The following is a 19,355-nucleotide window of genomic DNA, read 5'->3' as shown; positions in this document are numbered from 1 at the left end:
GACGGCGAACGCCGAAAACGAACGCCAAATTCATGGCGTTGCCATGACAAAACCGGAAATCCTATTAGAAAGTTTTTAATAACTTTTAATGCCCCACATGTGTAGATGATCTGGAGCGACCGGGGAGTCGCTGCGTTCAACGCCCTAGGACGAGTTCGTTCAAATGCGAGGGCACGAAAAGGCGCCTTCGGCGCCAGGTCGCTATTCTGGCCAAGATGGCCGCCATACAGATGGTTGCCTAGCAACCGCGTAATATCTTTTTTTGTTTGGTTCCATGTGACCAATCACTGTGCCGAATTTTTTTCGTCTACGACGAACTAAAATTTTCGGGGTTTTCGGGATTTTGGGGGGTCTGGCCATAGGCCGCAATGTTAACGTGGTTTTTCCAGGGGGCGCTGACGCGCCATTTTTTTGAATTTTTGAAATTTGGAGATCTGAAAGTTTTTTTTTTCACCTAATTGAATTTTGGGCAAAAATTCAGGACTTTTCGTCGGTGGGAAAGTGGATTTTGGGGGGGAGAAGAAAAATAATAATAATAATAAGAAAAACCCTTACAATAACAATATGGCGCCGCCTTTGGCGGCGCATCTTCCTATTTTCGGAAAGGTCTCACGTCCAGTAACCCACCCGTGAGGTTCATTTTCAAATACGAGCGCGTTGCGCTCGTATTTTACCACTTCTTTGTCAATGTTTCTTAATGCGTTTTTTTTTTCATATTTTTGTGCGAGCAACAACAAATATGCCGCTTTCGCGGCAAACACCTATATCATTGGATAGGCCTTAATGCCCTGAGTCACTCTAGTACTGTTTTGGGCATTGGGAAGTGGCCATGGTCGATGACGAGCGCGTTGCGCTCGTCATCGACTACTTTCTTGTCAATGTTGCGCCTTGCCTGGATTTTTCACCTTTTTTCACACGAGCAGTTACAAATGTGCCGCTTTCGCGGCACACGCCTATTTCACCGGACAGGGCGTGGTGCCGGGAGTCCCCCCATTACTGTCTAATGCATGGGGAGCGCTCCGCGCTCTGTTTCTTGAGCGCTGCGCGCTCTTTTCGGGACGTGCGCTACGCGCACGTCTTTCATCAGTGCGCTCCGCGCACTGCCGTACAATTACAATAGGCCCGAGCCCTGCAGGCCGCTCGGGCCTAATAATAAGAAAAAGAAAAACTCTTACAATAACAATATAGCGCCGCCTGCGGCGGCCCATATTTATATCGTCGGAAAGGTCTCACGTCCAGTAACCCACCCGTAAGGTTCATTGTCAAATACGAGCGCGTTGCGCTCGTATTTTACCACTTCTTTGTCAATATTTCTTAATGCGTTTTTTTTTCAGATTTTTATGCGAGCAACAACAAATATGCCGCTTTCGCGGCAAACACCTATATCATTGGATAGGCCTCGATGCCCTGAATCACTCTAGTAGGGTTTTGGGCATTGGGAAGTGGCCATGGTCGATGACGAGCGCGTTGCGCTCGTCATCGACTACTTTCTTGTCAATGTTGCGCCTTCACTGGATTTTCCACCTTTTTTCACACGAGCAGTTACAAATGTGCCGCTTTCGCGGCAAATACCTATATTACCAGATAGGCCTCAATGCCCTGAGTCACTCTAGTAGGGTTTTAGGGACTGTTTTAGGGCCATAGTCGATGACGAGCGCGTTGCGCTCGTCATCGACTACTTTCCTGTCAATGTTGCGCCTTGCCTGGATTTTTCACCTTTTTTCATGCGAGCAGTTACAAATGTGCCGCTTTCGCGGCACACGCCTATTTCACCGGACAGGGCGTGGTGCCGGGGTCCCCCCTATTACTGTCTAATGCATGGGGAGCGCTCCGCGCTCTGTTTCTTGAGCGCTGCGCGCTCTTTACGGGACGTGCGCTACGCGCACGTCTTTCTTCAGTGCGCTCCGCGCACTGCCGTACAATTACAATAGGCCCGAGCCCTGCCAGGCCGCTCGGGCCTAATTAAAGCCGCAAGCGGCATTTAGAGGCCCTCGCGAGCAGCGTTGGCCGGTTGGCGCACGCCGTCGCACGCCACCGCAATAACCGGGGGGCGCTGCCGCGCCGTACGTGGTTAAAATGACGCTGCCACCCTCGGTTGAGTTTATAAAAGAGCAAAGGCAAGAAACGGCGCCTTTGGCGCCAGATCACGCGATATTTCCCAAAATGGCCGACCTCCTGTTGGTTGCCTAGCAACCACGTAATGTACTTTTTTGTTCGGAAGGTCATGACGAAGGTGTGTACCAATTTTGGTTTGGCTACGCCAAACTTTGTTTCGGGTCGTTGCCATGGCAACACGGTGGGAAAATGGGCGTGGCCATAATTTACTTTTTGATCGGGGTCACGTGACGGATGTGTGTGCCAAATTTTTTTTGTCTACGACAAAGTTTACTTTTTTTCCCCATTCATTTTTATTCGGTGCTCTGCAGGGGGCGCTATCGCGCCCATTTTCAAAATTCCTATATCAAAACATCCGGGGCCGACGACTCGACCAATGATTCAAGTTTCAGTAAAATCGGCCAAAGTATGTGCGAGTTATGACTCTTCGAAGGCGACGGCGAACGCCGAAAACGAACGCCAAATTCATGGCGTTGCCATGACAAAACCGGAAATCCTATTAGAAAGTTTTTAATAACTTTTAATGCCCCACATGTGTAGATGATCTGGAGCGACCGGGGAGTCGTTGCGTTCAACGCCCTAGGACGAGTTCGTTCAAATGCGAGGGCACGAAAAGGCGCCTTCGGCGCCAGGTCGCTCTTCTGGCCAAGATGGCCGCCATACAGATGGTTGCCTAGCAACCGCGCAATATCTTTTTTTTTTTGGTTCCATGTGACCAATCACTGTGCCGAATTTTTTTCGTCTACGACGAACTTACGTTTTTGGGTTTTTCTATAGGCGCAATGTAATCCTGATTTCCAGGGGGCGCTGACGCGCCATCTTTTTGAATTTTGAAATTTGGGAATAGCAAATTTTGAACCATTAACATTTTTGAATTTTGTGCCAAAAATCAGGACTTTTCGTCAGAGGGAAAAGGCACTTTGTGGGGGGAGAGGAAAAATAATAATAATAATAAGAAAAACCCTTACAATAACAATATAGCGCCGCCTGCGGCGGCCCATATTTATATCGTCGGAAAGGTCTCACGTCCAGTAACCCACCCGTGAGGTTCATTGTAAAATACGAGCGCGTTGCGCTCGTATTTTACCACTTCTTTGTCAATATTTCTTAATGCGTTTTTTTTTCAGATTTTTGTGCGAGCAACAACAAATATGCCGCTTTCGCGGCAAACACCTATATCATTGGATAGGCCTTAATGCCCTGAGTCACTCTAGTAGTGTTTTGGGCATTGGGAAGTGGCCATGGTCGATGACGAGCGCAACGCGCTCGTCATCGACTACTTTCTTGTCAATGTTGCGCCAGGCCTGGATTTTTCACCTTTTTTCATGCGAGCAGTTACAAATGTGCCGCTTTCGCGGCACACGCCTATTTCACCGGACAGGGCGTGGTGCCGGGAGTCCCCCCATTACTGTCTAATGCATGGGGAGCGCTCCGCGCTCTGTTTCTTGAGCGCTGCGCGCTCTTTTCGGGACGTGCGCTATGCGCACGTCTTTCATCAGTGCGCTCCGCGCACTGCCGTACAATTACAATAGGCCCGAGCCCTGCCAGGCCGCTCGGGCCTAATAATAAGAAAAACCCTTACAATAACAATATAGCGCCGCCTCCGGCGGCCCATATTTATATCGTCGGAAAGGTCTCACGTCCAGTAACCCACCCGTAAGGTTCATTGTCAAATACGAGCGCGTTGCGCTCGTATTTTACCACTTCTTTGTCAATATTTCTTAATGCGTTTTTTTTTCAGATTTTTGTGCGAGCAACAACAAATATGCCGCTTTCGCGGCAAACACCTATATCATTGGATAGGCCTTAATGCCCTGAGTCACTCTAGTACTGTTTTGGGCATTGGGAAGTGGCCATGGTCGATGACGAGCGCGTTGCGCTCGTCATCGACTACTTTCTTGTCAATGTTGCGCCTTCACTGGATTTTTCACCTTTTTTCACACGAGCAGTTACAAATGTGCCGCTTTCGCGGCACACGCCAATTTCACCGGACAGGGCGTGGTGCCGGGAGTCTCCCCTATTACTGTCTAATGCATGGGGAGCGCTCCGCGCTCTGTTTCTTGAGCGCTGCGCGCTCTTTTGGGGACGTGCGCTACGCGCACGTCTTTCTTCAGTGCGCTCCGCGCACTGCCGTACAATTACAATAGGCCCGAGCCCTGCCAGGCCGCTCGGGCCTAATTAAAGCCGCAAGCGGCATTTAGAGGCCCTCGCGAGCAGCGTTGGCCGGTTGGCGCACGCCGTCGCACGCCACCGCAACAACCGGGGGGCGCTGCCGCGCCCTACGTGGTTGTGCTGTCGCTGCCACCCTCGGTCGAGCTTATAAAACAGCAAAGGCAAGAAACGGCGCCTTTGGCGCCAGATCACGCAATATTTCCCAAAATGGCCGACCTCCTGTTGGTTGCCTAGCAACCACGTAATGTACTTTTTTGTTCGGACAGTCATGACGAAGGTGTGTACCAATTTTGGTTTGGCTACGCCAAACTTGACATCGGGTCGTTGCCATGGCAACACGGTGGGAAAATGGGCGTGGCCATCATTGACTTTTTTGATCGGGGTCACGTGATGGATGTCTGTGCCAGATTTTACTTGTCTACGACAAAGTTTACTTTTTTTTCTCCATTCATTTTTATTCGGTGCTCTGCAGGGGGCGCTATCGCGCCCATTTTCAAAATTCCCATATCAAAACATCCGGGGCCGACGACTCGACCAACGATTCAAGTTTCACTAAAATCGGCCAAAGTATGTGCGAGTTATGACTCTTTGAAGGCGACGGCGAACGCCAAAAACGTACGCCAAATTCATGGCGTTGCCATGACAAAACCGGAAATCCTATTAGAAAGTTTTTAATAACTTTTAATGCCCCACATGTGTAGATGATCTGGAGCGACCGGGGAGTCGCTGCGTTCAACGCCCTAGGACGAGTTCGTTCAAATGCGAGGGCATGAAATGGCGCCTTTGGCGCCAGGTCGCTCTTCTGGCCAATATGGCCGCCATACAGATGGTTGCCTAGCAACCGTGTAATATGTTTTTTTTTTTGGCTTCATGTGACCAATCACTGTGCCGAATTTTTTTCGTCTACGACGAACTAAAATTTTCGGGGTTTTCGGGTCTTGCCATAGGGTGCAATGTAAACTTGATTTTCTGGGGGGCGCTGACGCGCCATCTTTTTGATTTTTTATATTTTCTAAATGTGAAAAATGTTTTTTTCACGTGCTTGAATTTTGGGCAAAAAATCAGGACTTTTCGTCAGTGGGAAAGTGGACTTAGCGGGGGAGAAGAAAAATAATAATAAGAAAAACCCTTACAATAACAATATAGCGCCGCCTGCGGCGGCACATATGCGTGTCATCGGAAAGGTCTCACGTCCAGTAACCCACCCGTGAGGTTCATTGTCAAATACGAGCGCGTTGCGCTCGTATTTTACCACTTCTTTGTCAATATTTCTTAATGCGTTTTTTTTTTCAGATTTTTATGCGAGCAACTACAAATATGCCGCTTTCGCGGCAAACACCTATATCATTGGATAGGCCTTAATGCCCTGAGTCACTCTAGTACTGTTTTGGGCACTGGGGAGTGGCCATGGTCGATGACGAGCGCGTTGCGCTCGTCATCGACTACTTTCTTGTCAATGTTGCGCCTTCACTGGATTTTTCACCTTTTTTCATGCGAGCAGTTACAAATGTGCCGCTTTCGCGGCACACGCCTATTTCACCGGACAGGGCGTGGTGCCGGGAGTCCCCCCTATTACTGTCTCATGCATGGGGAGCGCTCCGCGCTCTGTTTCTTGAGCGCTGCGCGCTCTTCTCGGGACGTGCGCTACGCGCACGTCTTTCATCAGTGCGCTCCGCGCACTGCCGTACAATTACAATAGGCCCGAGCCCTGCAGGCCGCTCGGGCCTAATAAGAAAAACCCTTACAATAACAATATAGCGCCGCCTCCGGCGGCCCATATTTATATCGTCGGAAAGGTCTCACGTCCAGTAACCCACCCGTGAGGTTCATTGTCAAATACGAGCGCGTTGCGCTCGTATTTTACCACTTCTTTGTCAATATTTCTTAATGCGTTTTTTTTTCATATTTTTTTGCGAGCAACTACAAATATGCCGCTTTCGCGGCAAACACCTATATCATTGGATAGGCCTTAATGCCCTGAGTCACTCTAGTAGTGTTTTGGGCATTGGGGAGTGGCCATGGTCGATGACGAGCGCGTTGCGCTCGTCATCGACTACTTTCTTGTCAATGTTGCGCCATGCCTGGATTTTTCACCTTTTTTCACACGAGCAGTTACAAATGTGCCGCTTTCGCGGCACACGCCTATTTCACCGGACAGGGCGTGGTGCCGGGAGTCCCCCCATTACTGTCTAATGCATGGGGAGCGCTCCGCGCTCTGCCGTACAATTACAATAGGCCCGAGCCCTGCCAGGCCGCTCGGGCCTAATAAGAATAAGAAAAACTCTTACAATAACAATATAGCGCCGCCTCCGGCGGCCCATCTTTATATCGTCGGAAAGGTCTCACGTCCAGTAACCCACCCGTAAGGTTCATTGTCAAATACGAGCGCGTTGCGCTCGTATTTTACCACTTCTTTGTCAATATTTCTTAATGCGTTTTTTTTTCAGATTTTTGTGCGAGCAACAACAAATATGCCGCTTTCGCGGCAAACACCTATATCATTGGATAGGCCTTAATGCCCTGAGTCACTCTAGTAGTGTTTTGGGCATTGGGGAGTGGCCATGGTCGATGACGAGCGCGTTGCGCTCGTCATCGACTACTTTCTTGTCAATGTTGCGCCATGCCTGGATTTTTCACCTTTTTTCACACGAGCAGTTACAAATGTGCCGCTTTCGCGGCACACGCCTATTTCACCGGACAGGGCGTGGTGCCGGGAGTCCCCCCATTACTGTCTAATGCATGGGGAGCGCTCCGCGCTCTGCCGTACAATTACAATAGGCCCGAGCCCTGCCAGGCCGCTCGGGCCTAATAAGAATAAGAAAAACTCTTACAATAACAATATAGCGCCGCCTCCGGCGGCCCATCTTTATATCGTCGGAAAGGTCTCACGTCCAGTAACCCACCCGTAAGGTTCATTGTCAAATACGAGCGCGTTGCGCTCGTATTTTACCACTTCTTTGTCAATATTTCTTAATGCGTTTTTTTTTCAGATTTTTGTGCGAGCAACAACAAATATGCCGCTTTCGCGGCAAACACCTATATCATTGGATAGGCCTCGATGCCCTGAGTCACTCTAGTAGTGTTTTGGGCATTGGGAAGTGGCCATGGTCGATGACGAGCGCGTTGCGCTCGTCATCGACTACTTTCTTGTCAATGTTGCGCCTTCACTGGATTTTTCACCTTTTTTCACACGAGCAGTTACAAATGTGCCGCTTTCGCGGCACACGCCTATTTCACCGGACAGGGCGTGGTGCCGGGAGTCCCCCCATTACTGTCTAATGCATGGGGAGCGCTCCGCGCTCTGTTTCTTGAGCGCTGCGCGCTCTTTTCGGGACGTGCGCTATGCGCACGTCTTTCTTCAGTGCGCTCCGCGCACTGCCGTACAATTACAATAGGCCCGAGCCCTGCCAGGCCGCTCGGGCCTAATAATAAGAAAAACCCTTACAATAACAATATAGCGCCGCCTCCGGCGGCCCATATTTATATCGTCGGAAAGGTCTCACGTCCAGTAACCCACCCATAAGGTTCATTGTACAATACGAGCGCGTTGCGCTCGTATTTTACCACTTCTTTGTCAATATTTCTTAATGCGTTTTTTTTTCAGATTTTTATGCGAGCAACTACAAATATGCCGCTTTCGCGGCAAACACCTATATCATTGGATAGGCCTCAATGCCCTGAGTCACTCTAGTAGTGTTTTGGGCTTTGGGAAGTGGCCATGGTCGATGACGAGCGCGTTGCGCTCGTCATCGACTACTTTCTTGTCAATGTTGCGCCTTCACTGGATTTTTCACCTTTTTTCACACGAGCAGTTACAAATGTGCCGCTTTCGCGGCACACGCCTATTTCACCGGACAGGGCGTGGTGCCGGGAGTCCCTCCCATTACTGTCTAGTGCATGGGGAGCGCTCCGCGCTCTGTTTCTTGAGCGCTGCGCGCTCTTTTCGGGACGTGCGCTACGCGCACGTCTTTCATCAGTGCGCTCTGCGCACTGCCGTACAATTACAATAGGCCCGAGCCCTGCCAGGCCGCTCGGGCCTAATAAGAAAAACTCTTACAATAACAATATGGGCCGCCTTTGGCGGCCCATATTTATATCGTCGGAAAGGTCTCGCGTCCAGTAACCCACCCGTGAGGTTCATTGTCAAATATGAGCGCGTTGCGCTCGTATTTTACCTCTTCTTTGTCAATATTTCTTAATGCGTTTTTTTTTCAGATTTTTGTGCGAGCAACAACAAATATGCCGCTTTCGCGGCAAACACCTATATCATTGGATAGGCCTCGATGCCCTGAGTCACTCTAGTAGTGTTTTGGGCATTGGGAAGTGGCCATGGTCGATGACGAGCGCGTTGCGCTCGTCATCGACTACTTTCTTGTCAATGTTGCGCCTTGCCTGCAGTTTTCACCTTTTTTCACACGAGCAGTTACAAATGTGCCGCTTTCGCGGCACACGCCTATTTCACCGGACAGGGCGTGGTGCCGGGAGTCCCCCCATTACTGTCTAATGCATGGGGAGCGCTCCGCGCTCTGTTTCTTGAGCGCTGCGCGCTCTTCTCGGGACGTGCGCTACGCGCACGTCTTTCTTCAGTGCGCTCCGCGCACTGCCGTACAATTACAATAGGCCCGAGCCCTGCCAGGCCGCTCGGGCCTAATAATAATAATAATAATATTACTATTACTATTACTATTACTATTACTCTTTTTGTTGACATCATACTAATGAATTCTTATTTACAATGCTGGAATATAATCCTGCATTGGGCTCATTTATGCATTTGTGCTTCGTGTGGTAAAAAAAAAAAAAAACATAGCTGCGTGGCTCATTTCATCAATGTAAAACTCCTCTCGTTCATAGCGCTTTAATCGCGGGGCTATTGTGTTTATTTGATCAGAAATGCTAAGATAATACATGGGTGTTCAGGCCCGCTGAATGCTCACTTACGTGAGCGGGTCCGCGGTTCGCATTTCCTCGTCTTTATCTCATTTTGTTGCGGTGCTAATGTTGAAGTTACTTCGATGTAAAAAGTCGAAAAACTCTTCCTTCGCGGAGAGCGCCTGCACAGCTGTTTCGCTGGAACACTCGCCGTATTTTTCAGCTAAAGCCGTGCAGAAGTCGGCCGCTGAGAGCGTATATCTGCTGCTGTAAATGTGCTGTCCTGAGTCTGCAGCAGCTCAGGGCTGCAGGACGTGCGGGGCGGCGCCGCCGAGAGAAAGGCAGCGAGCTGGAGCCGCAGATTCAATGTAATTTGAGTTTATAATTATCGGGCCTAATTATCGGCCGAATTTTTTTTTATCGGCTTTATCGGGGATGGCGCCAAAATGCCGATAAATGCCGATAATTATCGGCGGCCGATATTATCGTGCATCCCTAATAGCAACGTGAGCTTTACTACTGCTGCGTTGTCCCCATATTTGAGTCCATTCTCCATAAACAGGCCTCAGGGTTGACTTAAGGCTTGCCTCCATCTGTGTATCTTCTTGAATGAATAGCTTGTGGTTTGCCTGTGCTTAGACATGTTTACTCTGGCTTTTTGCCATGTTTTATTGCCTGTAGTGTACTATCGTTTACTCCCTGATGCTACTCATTAATTTGACGGATGGTATAACAGAATTAGACGTTGAGTCTCTATTGGATTAAGAAGATCAAGTTGAATGTACTTTGTTTATCTAAGGCTTCACTCTTGAGGTATCTACTGATGATACTGTACTGCATGTTTACATGTGGAAATATTTTCAAACTTCTGCCTCCATATTGTATTATCTTTGATTACATAAGCATATGTTTCCACATTTATGGCTTTGATTAATTGGGGTTCTGGTAAAAGTAGTTGCAGTAGCAGTAGTGCCTTCCCTCTTCTTTTCAGAGGCACATGAGATTGAAAGGCAGAGTAACCAATCATAGAAGTGCATGATCGGTTCCTACCAAAACAAAGGGCTAACCTGGGGATGAAGCAATGAAAGAGAACTAATAAAAATCACATAGAAAACAGAAACAGTATCAGCTTCAGCACCAAGTTTGTCCTGAATGTTATAGGATTCTAATCTTCCACATTTGAACGATGTGTTACGAATTTGCATCAGTGATTTGATCAATACATTTCTGCTTTTGAACAGAAAGGAGTGGTTCGCATTAAGTGTGCTATTTCAGCATCTTTACCACTTTACTTTTGATCAGGAGTTTGTTGGCAGCTTACTTCTACTTTAGAGATTCTAGAAATGTGCAAACCTTTTTTAGCGCACCTAATGAGTAAGCCTTCCACCTTCCTTCACATCTTAAGCTGCTCAGACTTTTCTTTTGGATTGAACTCAAATCTTTCTTCAAAGTCTGGTCTACTACTCCAGCGTGGACCTGCGTGGACGTACACGCTAAAGAAAAAAGTGGTGCCATTGGTCTGCATGACGACCGCACCAAGCTCCTCTGCCAACAGTGGCTCCAGTAATTATAGACCAGCGCTGTGGTGAGCAGAAACCAAACCCACCATTTCATTCCCGGTATTTGCTCTTTTCAGTCAAGAGCAGCCCCGTGTTTAAAAGCGATGTTATTTTTGGGCCCTCGCTCCACTCGTACGCGTTTGTAGTGCAGCTGGAGTGAAGGGAAGTTTTCAGTTGAATGGCCGTCCAGTGAGTAAAAGCAGCGGTAGTAGCCCGAGGACGTTGTTAACGGCGCATTGACTGTGTTGACTTACTGCCGACTTCTTTAATCTGCAGAAGTGGAGAGCACAGGTCTACAGCACACCACCGTGTCCTTAGGGAGACACTTAACGGACCGTGTTTTTTGCAAGAGAATGACACAAATATTCAAAGTAATTATCTATTTGAGTGTACTTCTTCTTTGTGTCGTTTCAAACACGCTTTTACTTGAGTACATGTGCCGTCCGCTGATTCGAACAACATAAACATTGGCAGCATCCTCCCCTGGCAAGCAGTGCATTTTTTTTCTCCGGGCCATATGAAGCCTATTGATTCCGACGGGGATGTATAAAAGTGATGGACTCCGCTGAACCGCCTGCCTCGCCATTATCAGATGATACTGCACAAACAAAATTATAATTGGCAATTAACCACGGCCATTACTGTTAATCATTTCTTGCCTGGAGTTTATTGAACCTCTGGGCTCTTCAGATTATAAACAGTGTGGTCAGTATCTGCTGTTATTGCAAAGGCCTCCGTTATAGCTCCACTCCTGTTTTTTTGAGATGGGGCTCATTATGAAGACTGGAAGTTGCTCTGGGGCGCTCAAATTGGACCCTACAGCTTGGGTGGCATATTTTGTAACAACCACTGCTTCTATATGTAGGGCGGCAGCGTGCAAAATTGAGTTTTGTGAGTGCGCTTTTAGATTTCAAAGCCTAATAAAGTTTAAAATATATAATTTCACGTTTGTTGTTTTCACACAGGTGCTAGAGGGCGCTCTAGCCATGTGTACCATTATTTGCTACTCCTGTACTGTAAAACACTTACTTACTTACTGTACCACTGGAAATTAAAAAAACTGTAAAGTTTGGAGTTAGCGAGAAACTTGTGAGGGACTGGTGAAAAGCAGAGGTTACTCTTACTGCAATGAAGAAACCCAAAAAAAGCAAATCGTGGGCTAAAAGGTAGAGCCACAGCTAGAGGAATGAGTTTGCAAATGGGTGCTTGAACAACATGCTGCCGGGAGAGGCTTGTCAACTGTGTAGTTACGCCTCTATACCCTGGTAGTTGCCAAGGCTGGTGCGACTTGTATATGTTTTATTCTTCTTCATTATGCATTTTTTGGATGGTGCGACTTATAGTCCGGAAAATACGATACTTACTTCTCTCTTCTCTCTTTCTTGTCTATAGTCATAATGAGCGGAAGGTGACCTGCAAGCATCCTGTCTCGGGCATCCCCTCTCAAGACAACTGCATCTTTGTCGTCAACGAACAGTAAGTCTCTGTGACTCTTTCAGAACGCTACTAATCACATTTTTTGCTGTCTAGTTTGTTCTCGTCTACTAGTGACTATTGCATATAAGCTTCCAAATAACCCCACTACCATACGCTGAACGACAATATAATTTATGTGTAAGGCGGAATACTTGCAGATGTCTGTATTTTCCAAATAGGATCGACAGGTTGTGCACATACCAATACCAGATTCGACAATGCTGCTAAGCCCCGCACTGAGCCTGTCATTGTCTCCTGCGCACATCAGCTCGTGGGAATGCGATGATTCATGGATGCTTCTCTGTTTGGTGACCTTCGCTTGGGTTCGCCGCCTGTTCGTTTGTCATAAACACATCGCGAGTATATGTCAAGAGTCCGTCCCCGACACAAACCGCTCCTCAGTTCCTCGGGCCCCATGTGAGGCTCTCTGGTGTGGCCGTCACATGTTCTCCCACATGACCCCGGCGTGGCACAGACGTCTCCCAGCTTCACTTTCAGCCAGAGCAGCAAGTCAGAAGTACTTATATGTGCAATAAGCAGTGTCACTACCGCTCTGTCAACGTCGGCCGGGCTGGAGTAGATAAACATGCTGCAGCAACGGGGATGGATATCGGGGTGTCTGGACAGCCAGGACATTTATAAGAGCGGATGGGAAAAAAACATCCTCATGTGTTACTTTAAAATGGAAGTGAGATGGTTCATGAGATTGGCGCTTCAACATAAACATCGGCTTAACCAACAAATGAGCGTCCTCCACTTCAATACAATTCACCGCAAAGTTTTATTCCTCAAAGTCCAAAACCTTCCTCGCCTTTACTGCCACAGGTTTGACTCTCTGGACCTACTGTTTAAAAGCGTGCCGTGCCGATAATTGAGACTGACATTGATTTAATCGCAGTCAGACACAATAACCTCAGTTTGTTTACTTGACATTTAGAACAGGCGTGAGCAATATGATCGTGATTTATCGAATTACTCAAACGGCCGTCTGTTTTGACCCACCCACTCCTACGATTGGTCGCCTCTGTCTGTCATCCTCTGAATGACAGGTGGGTGTTACCCAATCACAATGAGGTGTGAGCTCTGGAGAGAAAAGAAGGTTGTAAAGCTTCTCAATGTTAATGAACAGCCAGGGATGCAATTGTTATTTAAAGCACACATTGTGAACAATCCTAGCCATTGTCTCAATATGTGTTCATCATGTAGTAAATATTTTTCTGCGTCACTTAATTAAAACGTAATATGACTTTATTTTTAGGATATTGCATTGCCATGTCCTTGCCAAAGCACAACCGTCGGCGCATCACAGTTTCGTAAGTGTGACAGCGCCCTGCATTTGATATGAAACAATGAGGAAGTTGATATTCAGTGCCCTGAATTTGAACTTTATTTTGATGCATTTAATGACATGCGACACCCATTGCCTTCATCATGACTTCAATGACAATAACTCTGCAGTCCGACTGTCATCACTGGTCGCACCATCCCAACAGCCATCAATTACTCTCTTTACTGACTGGTGCTAATTGAAATCTTGTGTGAATTTGAGCCTCTCTTGCTAATTCTGTGGCGGCAGTCCAATAAACGGTGCTATAAAGTTTCCCAATAAACACTTTAGATGGTAATCCAGTGTTAAATGTGTGACAGGGAGGCTCAGAGCCGCATTCAGCGCAGGGCTACATTTGCACAGAGCAGCAGAACGGTTGTGCAAGAGCTGCTACACTGCACCCTCATGACACATTCCTCCCCTCCCTGTGCTCCTCTCACATCTCTGCCGGGATTCGCAAAGACGCCAGGCACAGAAATCACTCCGAAAATTATCTTTCGAAAGGCCACGGCAAATGGATTGCATCTTTTTCTTTTTTTTTTTGCGCTAATTCTCAAGTTCCTTGCTAAGTTGAAGAATGTATTTGAGAAAAATTAACAGCTGAGTGAGGAGATAAGGTCTGGGGCTAAATTATTCATCTTTGCGTCGTTTCAGTTTTAATGGCTTTCCTGGAAAGAACTGCAGGTCGGTCTAGGTACGCACTGTTTAACATAATGCAAAACAGTGGGAAGCCTGCTGTGACCTAAACGAGCGATTTGGTTAAACAAGCGTTAGAAGTGAATTAGACAAAGTATCGCTCTTGATCTCAAAATCAAGACCGCAATAGTGCAGTGTTTTATAAACAGATTAGAATTGATAAAAGCCAAACAGTGATTCGTACACATGCAGCTGAAGTGGATCTTTTTACATAACGCCTCGGTGATAGGCTCATTGAATACACATAATGCTTATGGTGAAATGGAAAGAGGGCAAGGTAGTTTTCATTAAAGATTGAGCTGGCTACTGCAGCAGAACGACAGTATAGCCAGACGACACCGCATTTAAGGAAACCTCATTTTAGGCTCCATTAGTCCGTCTGTTAATGTATACCACCATCACAGCACCACCTCAGAAATCTTTCAAACGTAGATTTAAAGTGGAGGAGTTTTTAGAGCTATTTACTAAGTAACAATGTTGTGCTCTCATCCAAAAACATGCCTGGAAACATCTGCGCAGCAAAGAGGAGCAAGGGTGGGGGGATGGTGAGACTATGTGAAAATCAGGATTGCTTTTCAGCTGTTTTAGATCAATTATGCATTTTCTAACCAACAAATTGTAAGATAGTGAGGAAATGTGATGTGTTACTATGATGTTGTAACTTTTGCCCACTCTAGAGTATACCAAAACCTATGAGCCAAACTGGTAATCTTCTTTACCATAGCTGCAGGTTACATTGCTCATCCGTCTGTCTCCCCGCTGCACCGCTGTGGTCTGTCAATGCTCGCTCAGATCATGCCCAAACCTCATCTCCCAACAAACATGTGGCTTCAGTCTCTGCTCATCGGAGCTCCTCGCCATGTGTCTGGGCCTATTTTCAGCTGTGGCAAGATTGCGTGGAAGCTGACAGGGAGATTTGAACAGCTAACGCACACGGGGGAACGTGTTTTTCCCGTGAAATCGCATGGACAAGTCTGCATGTATAGGAAGTGACATACTGTACTGTGCGGTGTGCTCAGGTTTTTAAGAGGTGTGAAAAATGCTGTTAACCAATAGGGCTTTGATAAATATAGACTTTTTTTCTGTTTGTCAACTTTCTGGAAAGATTTACAAAGGAAAAACTTGACAAGCGTCTTCGAGCTGTATAGTTTGTGTGGTAAAAGAGTTGCGCCTTTGGCTAATTTTGTTTTTCCTCCGCTTTGTAGAGTAAACAGTGGGAAAGCACACAACAGGTAATGCAAACTATTCAGTGCAGTGTTTCTTTTGCATGGTCTGTGCTTTGACTGGTTTGGTTTGCCCCGTGGCCTGCTCTGTGTTTGCAAATTTTAGTTTATTTGAGACCGGTTACCCTTTCAGGGGGCTTCATGTTTTTGAAAATCTATCTGAGAGATCTGTGAACTTGCTGCTTTGGATTTTGAAACAGTCCGATTGTTTTCTCTCTCTTTTTCATTTACTTTGGCTCTTCCTCACCAGCGCTTCGACCCGAGGCATGTTAATGTGCTGCCCTGACTTGCCTTTTGTTGTTATTGAAAAAACACACAACAGCGGACCCATATGATTAAAAATCCATCTCTTTCGAAGTTTAACTATTTGTGATGTGAAACCTGGGAGTGTTGTTTGTTTCATTTGAGAGGCAGAAGTGTCCCCTTTCCTGGAGTTTTGTTTTGCTACATATAATGCCGTAGTAAAAGCCTGAGCAAAGTGTAACACAGACCTTTAAATCGCTCATATTTCTGTGGAAGTGCTGTGTGGTCAGTTTTAATGCACCCTCAGCCCCTCTGTCCACTGTTTCTCAGCTGCATTCTAATCTATTCCCACACAAAATCTATCTAGCACTGGTCCGGCCTGCTCCAATACATGTTAATTAGGATGGATTATACATTGTTTGATTACATTTACACATTCAATCAGCAAGAAGGTTATAGGTTTGATTGCTAGTCCTCCTCGAGCTGCTGTGAGTTATCGGCGGCTTCCTAACAAAGACGTGTGTACTGTAATTGGAAACACTAAATTGCCTCTTGTAAATATAAGTGTCTCCTGTTGTCTGTCTCTGTGTCCGCATTGCGACAATTGTGGCCACTTTCCAGACTGGAGCCCACTGAAGGGCCATAGCCGAGGAGCGTCTGCCACAACCGAGAAAAAGATTGGGGAAAAAGTGTGTTTTCCTCCCATTTCCACGGCTAAACTGGGTTAAAGTCCCAACACCCGATTGTTTTCTCCGTTCAGTTTATTGCAAAAGCTGACGTTGGTGGAAAAGGACTGAAGACAAATTATGAGACATTTTTATTGATCATGAACTAGCTGGTGTTTGCTAACAGGAAGTTGTGAAACATCCTTAGAAACTCATCTGAAGAACTTTGAAATGTGTTTAAAAAGTTGGGAGAGAGATGCACCGATCCAGCTTTTTTGCTTCCGATACCAATACGGTACTGATACCATGGCTTATAGGTTGCATTAATAAATTATAAACAACTCACATAAAGTGATCTCATCGTAACTTTTGCATTACAAATGTGTTAGATCAGTTATTCTTGTGGTTATTTATGTTGCGCTATATAAATAAAGATTGATTTTATTATTTGTTTGTCCTTTATTTAACCAGGAAAGTCCTGCTGAGATTAAGAATCTCTTTTACAGGGGAGTCCTGGTATTTTATTAGGCTACTTTAGGGATTTCTATCTTGGTTTTTGTCCCAGCCTTGATTAGTTCTTGTTAGCATTAGCATGCTGCTGCTACCATTAGCATGCTGCTGCTAGCATTAGTATGCTGCTGCTAGCATTAGCATGCTGTTACTAGCTGTGGCATTTTGTGCAGCAATCCAAAATACATTTGCGTGTGTTAAAACTAACTCAGCGATTGAATTATCCAGGTTCTTCGTTTCAAAATTAGATACAACACGCCCATGTTCACTTACATTTACTTGGTAATTGTGTAATTGGATGTACAATATCCCCCTCTCCCTTAGTCTTTTCTGTCAGCGTAGTATTTACTCTCTCAGACAATTAATGAGTAAAAAAACACAACATGCTACGACACCTGCCGTGGCGCTTATGGCCTCTAGGGGCATGAGTTACTTAGTGCTGCTTTAAGATAAAACAACTGGAAGATTTGACTTGAATGTTTCCGCGCAGATCCAGATTACATAAGCTCTTATCTACACTGTCGTCTTTGCTTCGTTGTGGTGAGAGTGAATTTGTTGGCAGGTGTTGGGCCTAAAGCAGTGAGAGACGCCCTATTGTTAGCGCGCGGGCATCTCACATGTTGATAGTACATCTGTTTACGAGGCGCGTGTATATTTGGACACATGCTGCAAAGCGACCTGCGGCTCCGACAGAACAGCTGATGCTATTTAAGTGTATTTCACTTCCTAGAAGCACATACAGATAACGCTTTTGTGAAAAGTGCACTGTGTCTGCAAATAGATGATCATGGGATCTATATATGCTGGAGTTTGAATATAATAGGTTAGGTAATAGGTTATGTAGCAATTGGAATGCATGGTAACGGAAGGACAATATGAGCTAATATGTCTAATACATTTAAGAAAACCAGAAAACCAAAATCAGAAAACCTAAATGCCATATTATAAAGCGTGCATGTGAGGACATTATTGGCCCGTGTGCACTTTCTCTGGCCCGCTCACTGTAGGGCTAAACAATCTGCTTACCCCCTGTACTTCTCACTTTGACTGCAGCCTATCGATTATCAGGTTCACACTAATTATCACAGATCCCCACTGAGTGCACTGTAGCTCACAGGCTGCGGAGGGAAATTGTCTTTTAGCTAAATAGAGCATTAAATACCCCTCCCCTTTACCCTTACTACCACTCCCCCCCCCGCCCGAGCCCTGTATTCTGATGACAAACCCACATTGATTGCAGTTCACGCAGGACCCGGCCTGTCGCTGGATCTGCTGTGGACCTCATTATCTGAAGGGAATCTCAATATCCACTTATCTACCTCATCAAGCTGCTTGTACATGGAACACACTTATTACACGGCCGGAGCCGGCCATGACGCAGCAGGAATAAAGGAAGTTGGATTGAGATTATCAAGAGATTTCTTTATCTCTGATCCCCAGTAGCTAGTGTCACAGCATTAGCATTTTTCTCAATGGGGTCCAAATAGATGTAAGTAACTTTGTTATGGGTTATCGGACTGCTACTTTTATGGGATACAAAACAGACAGCGATTTATTGCAGGGTTGACATGTAACACTTGATTAATGTTACTTACTTACGTATTTATTAGTAAAAGGATTAAAAAAGAAAAAAAACTCTATGGGGAGCCAAATAAGTGACAGAAGCTTTGGAATTGTTCTTTTCTCAAGATGCGACTGACATTTCCTGACATTGGTTCCTATTCACACATACAGGAAAGTCAAACCCCGCCTTAAAGGGGCAAGATGCAAGTTTTTATGCTCACTGCTGCCACCTCATATGTGTTTTTGTTGCTTTTTCATCAACTAGGAAGTGATATTGTACATTCACTTATATTTCCTGAGAGTACGTTCTTTAGAGTCACTGTAGAACTGTGTCCTTATGGAGTCAGCACATCAGACAAAGATCTCTCAGTTGTGGATGAAGGCATTATCTTCCAGACGGCCTATGACACATTTATTTACAAGGGGAAAGTTTGTAGTCATCATCGCATGGAACATGTAATTTGACAAGCCACTGCTGGAGATCTGCCCGCTCTGCCACTGTGCCCGGGCTGGAAGTATCAAAGTGTTCACTGGGGGGGGGGTTGTATAAGTCATGGCTTCACCGATTTAGGAGTGTCTGGGTGACGAGCTGCTGTGAACAATACCACTGTTTCACAAAATTCATCTCATTCGTGTAATTACTATTATTTTCTCTCCAGGAAGATAACAGACTGTATCAACATCGTGGCAACAGAGGCCGAACAGGTGTCACATCGATCCCTAAAATGTGACACCCAGTCCAGGATGTTTAGGGTTCTACTTAGAATGAAAAAAAAAAAAAGATGCGAGTGTCTATTCAAACAAGCTTAACAGAGCGTGCCGTTGTCAGTCCTGTTATCGTTTGTAGGAAGTGTTTTGTCTGTCGCGTCGCTGCATGGGAATGTTCAGTGTGTTGCGTGCTGTTATGAGCCAAGATGGCATTTTCCTGTGAGAG

General features: G+C 46.1%; 1 protein-coding gene across 10 annotated transcripts in view; it reads left to right on the top strand.

Moving 5' to 3' along the window:
• plekha5 (pleckstrin homology domain containing, family A member 5) overlaps positions 1 to 19,355 on the top strand; it is a 103,164-nt gene that overhangs the window by 55,458 nt on the left and 28,351 nt on the right. For 7 of the 10 annotated variants that reach the window (XM_079567936.1, XM_079567934.1, XM_079567935.1 and 4 more), the window contains 2 exons: positions 12,111 to 12,194; positions 15,423 to 15,449. In XM_079567936.1, the coding sequence (XP_079424062.1) occupies positions 12,111 to 12,194; positions 15,423 to 15,449 (111 nt within the window). The remainder of the gene's footprint in view (positions 1 to 12,110; positions 12,195 to 15,422; positions 15,450 to 19,355) is intronic. The other 3 variants (XM_079567932.1, XM_079567940.1, XM_079567939.1) reach the window with 1 other exon arrangement.

The sequence above is a fragment of the Gobius niger genome (genome assembly GCF_951799975.1).
Source record: "Gobius niger genome assembly, chromosome: 12".
Taxonomy (NCBI): Eukaryota; Metazoa; Chordata; class Actinopteri; order Gobiiformes; family Gobiidae; genus Gobius; species Gobius niger.
Note: the sequence above shows the minus strand (reverse complement) of the source record. Positions and strands in the feature narration are given on the sequence as shown.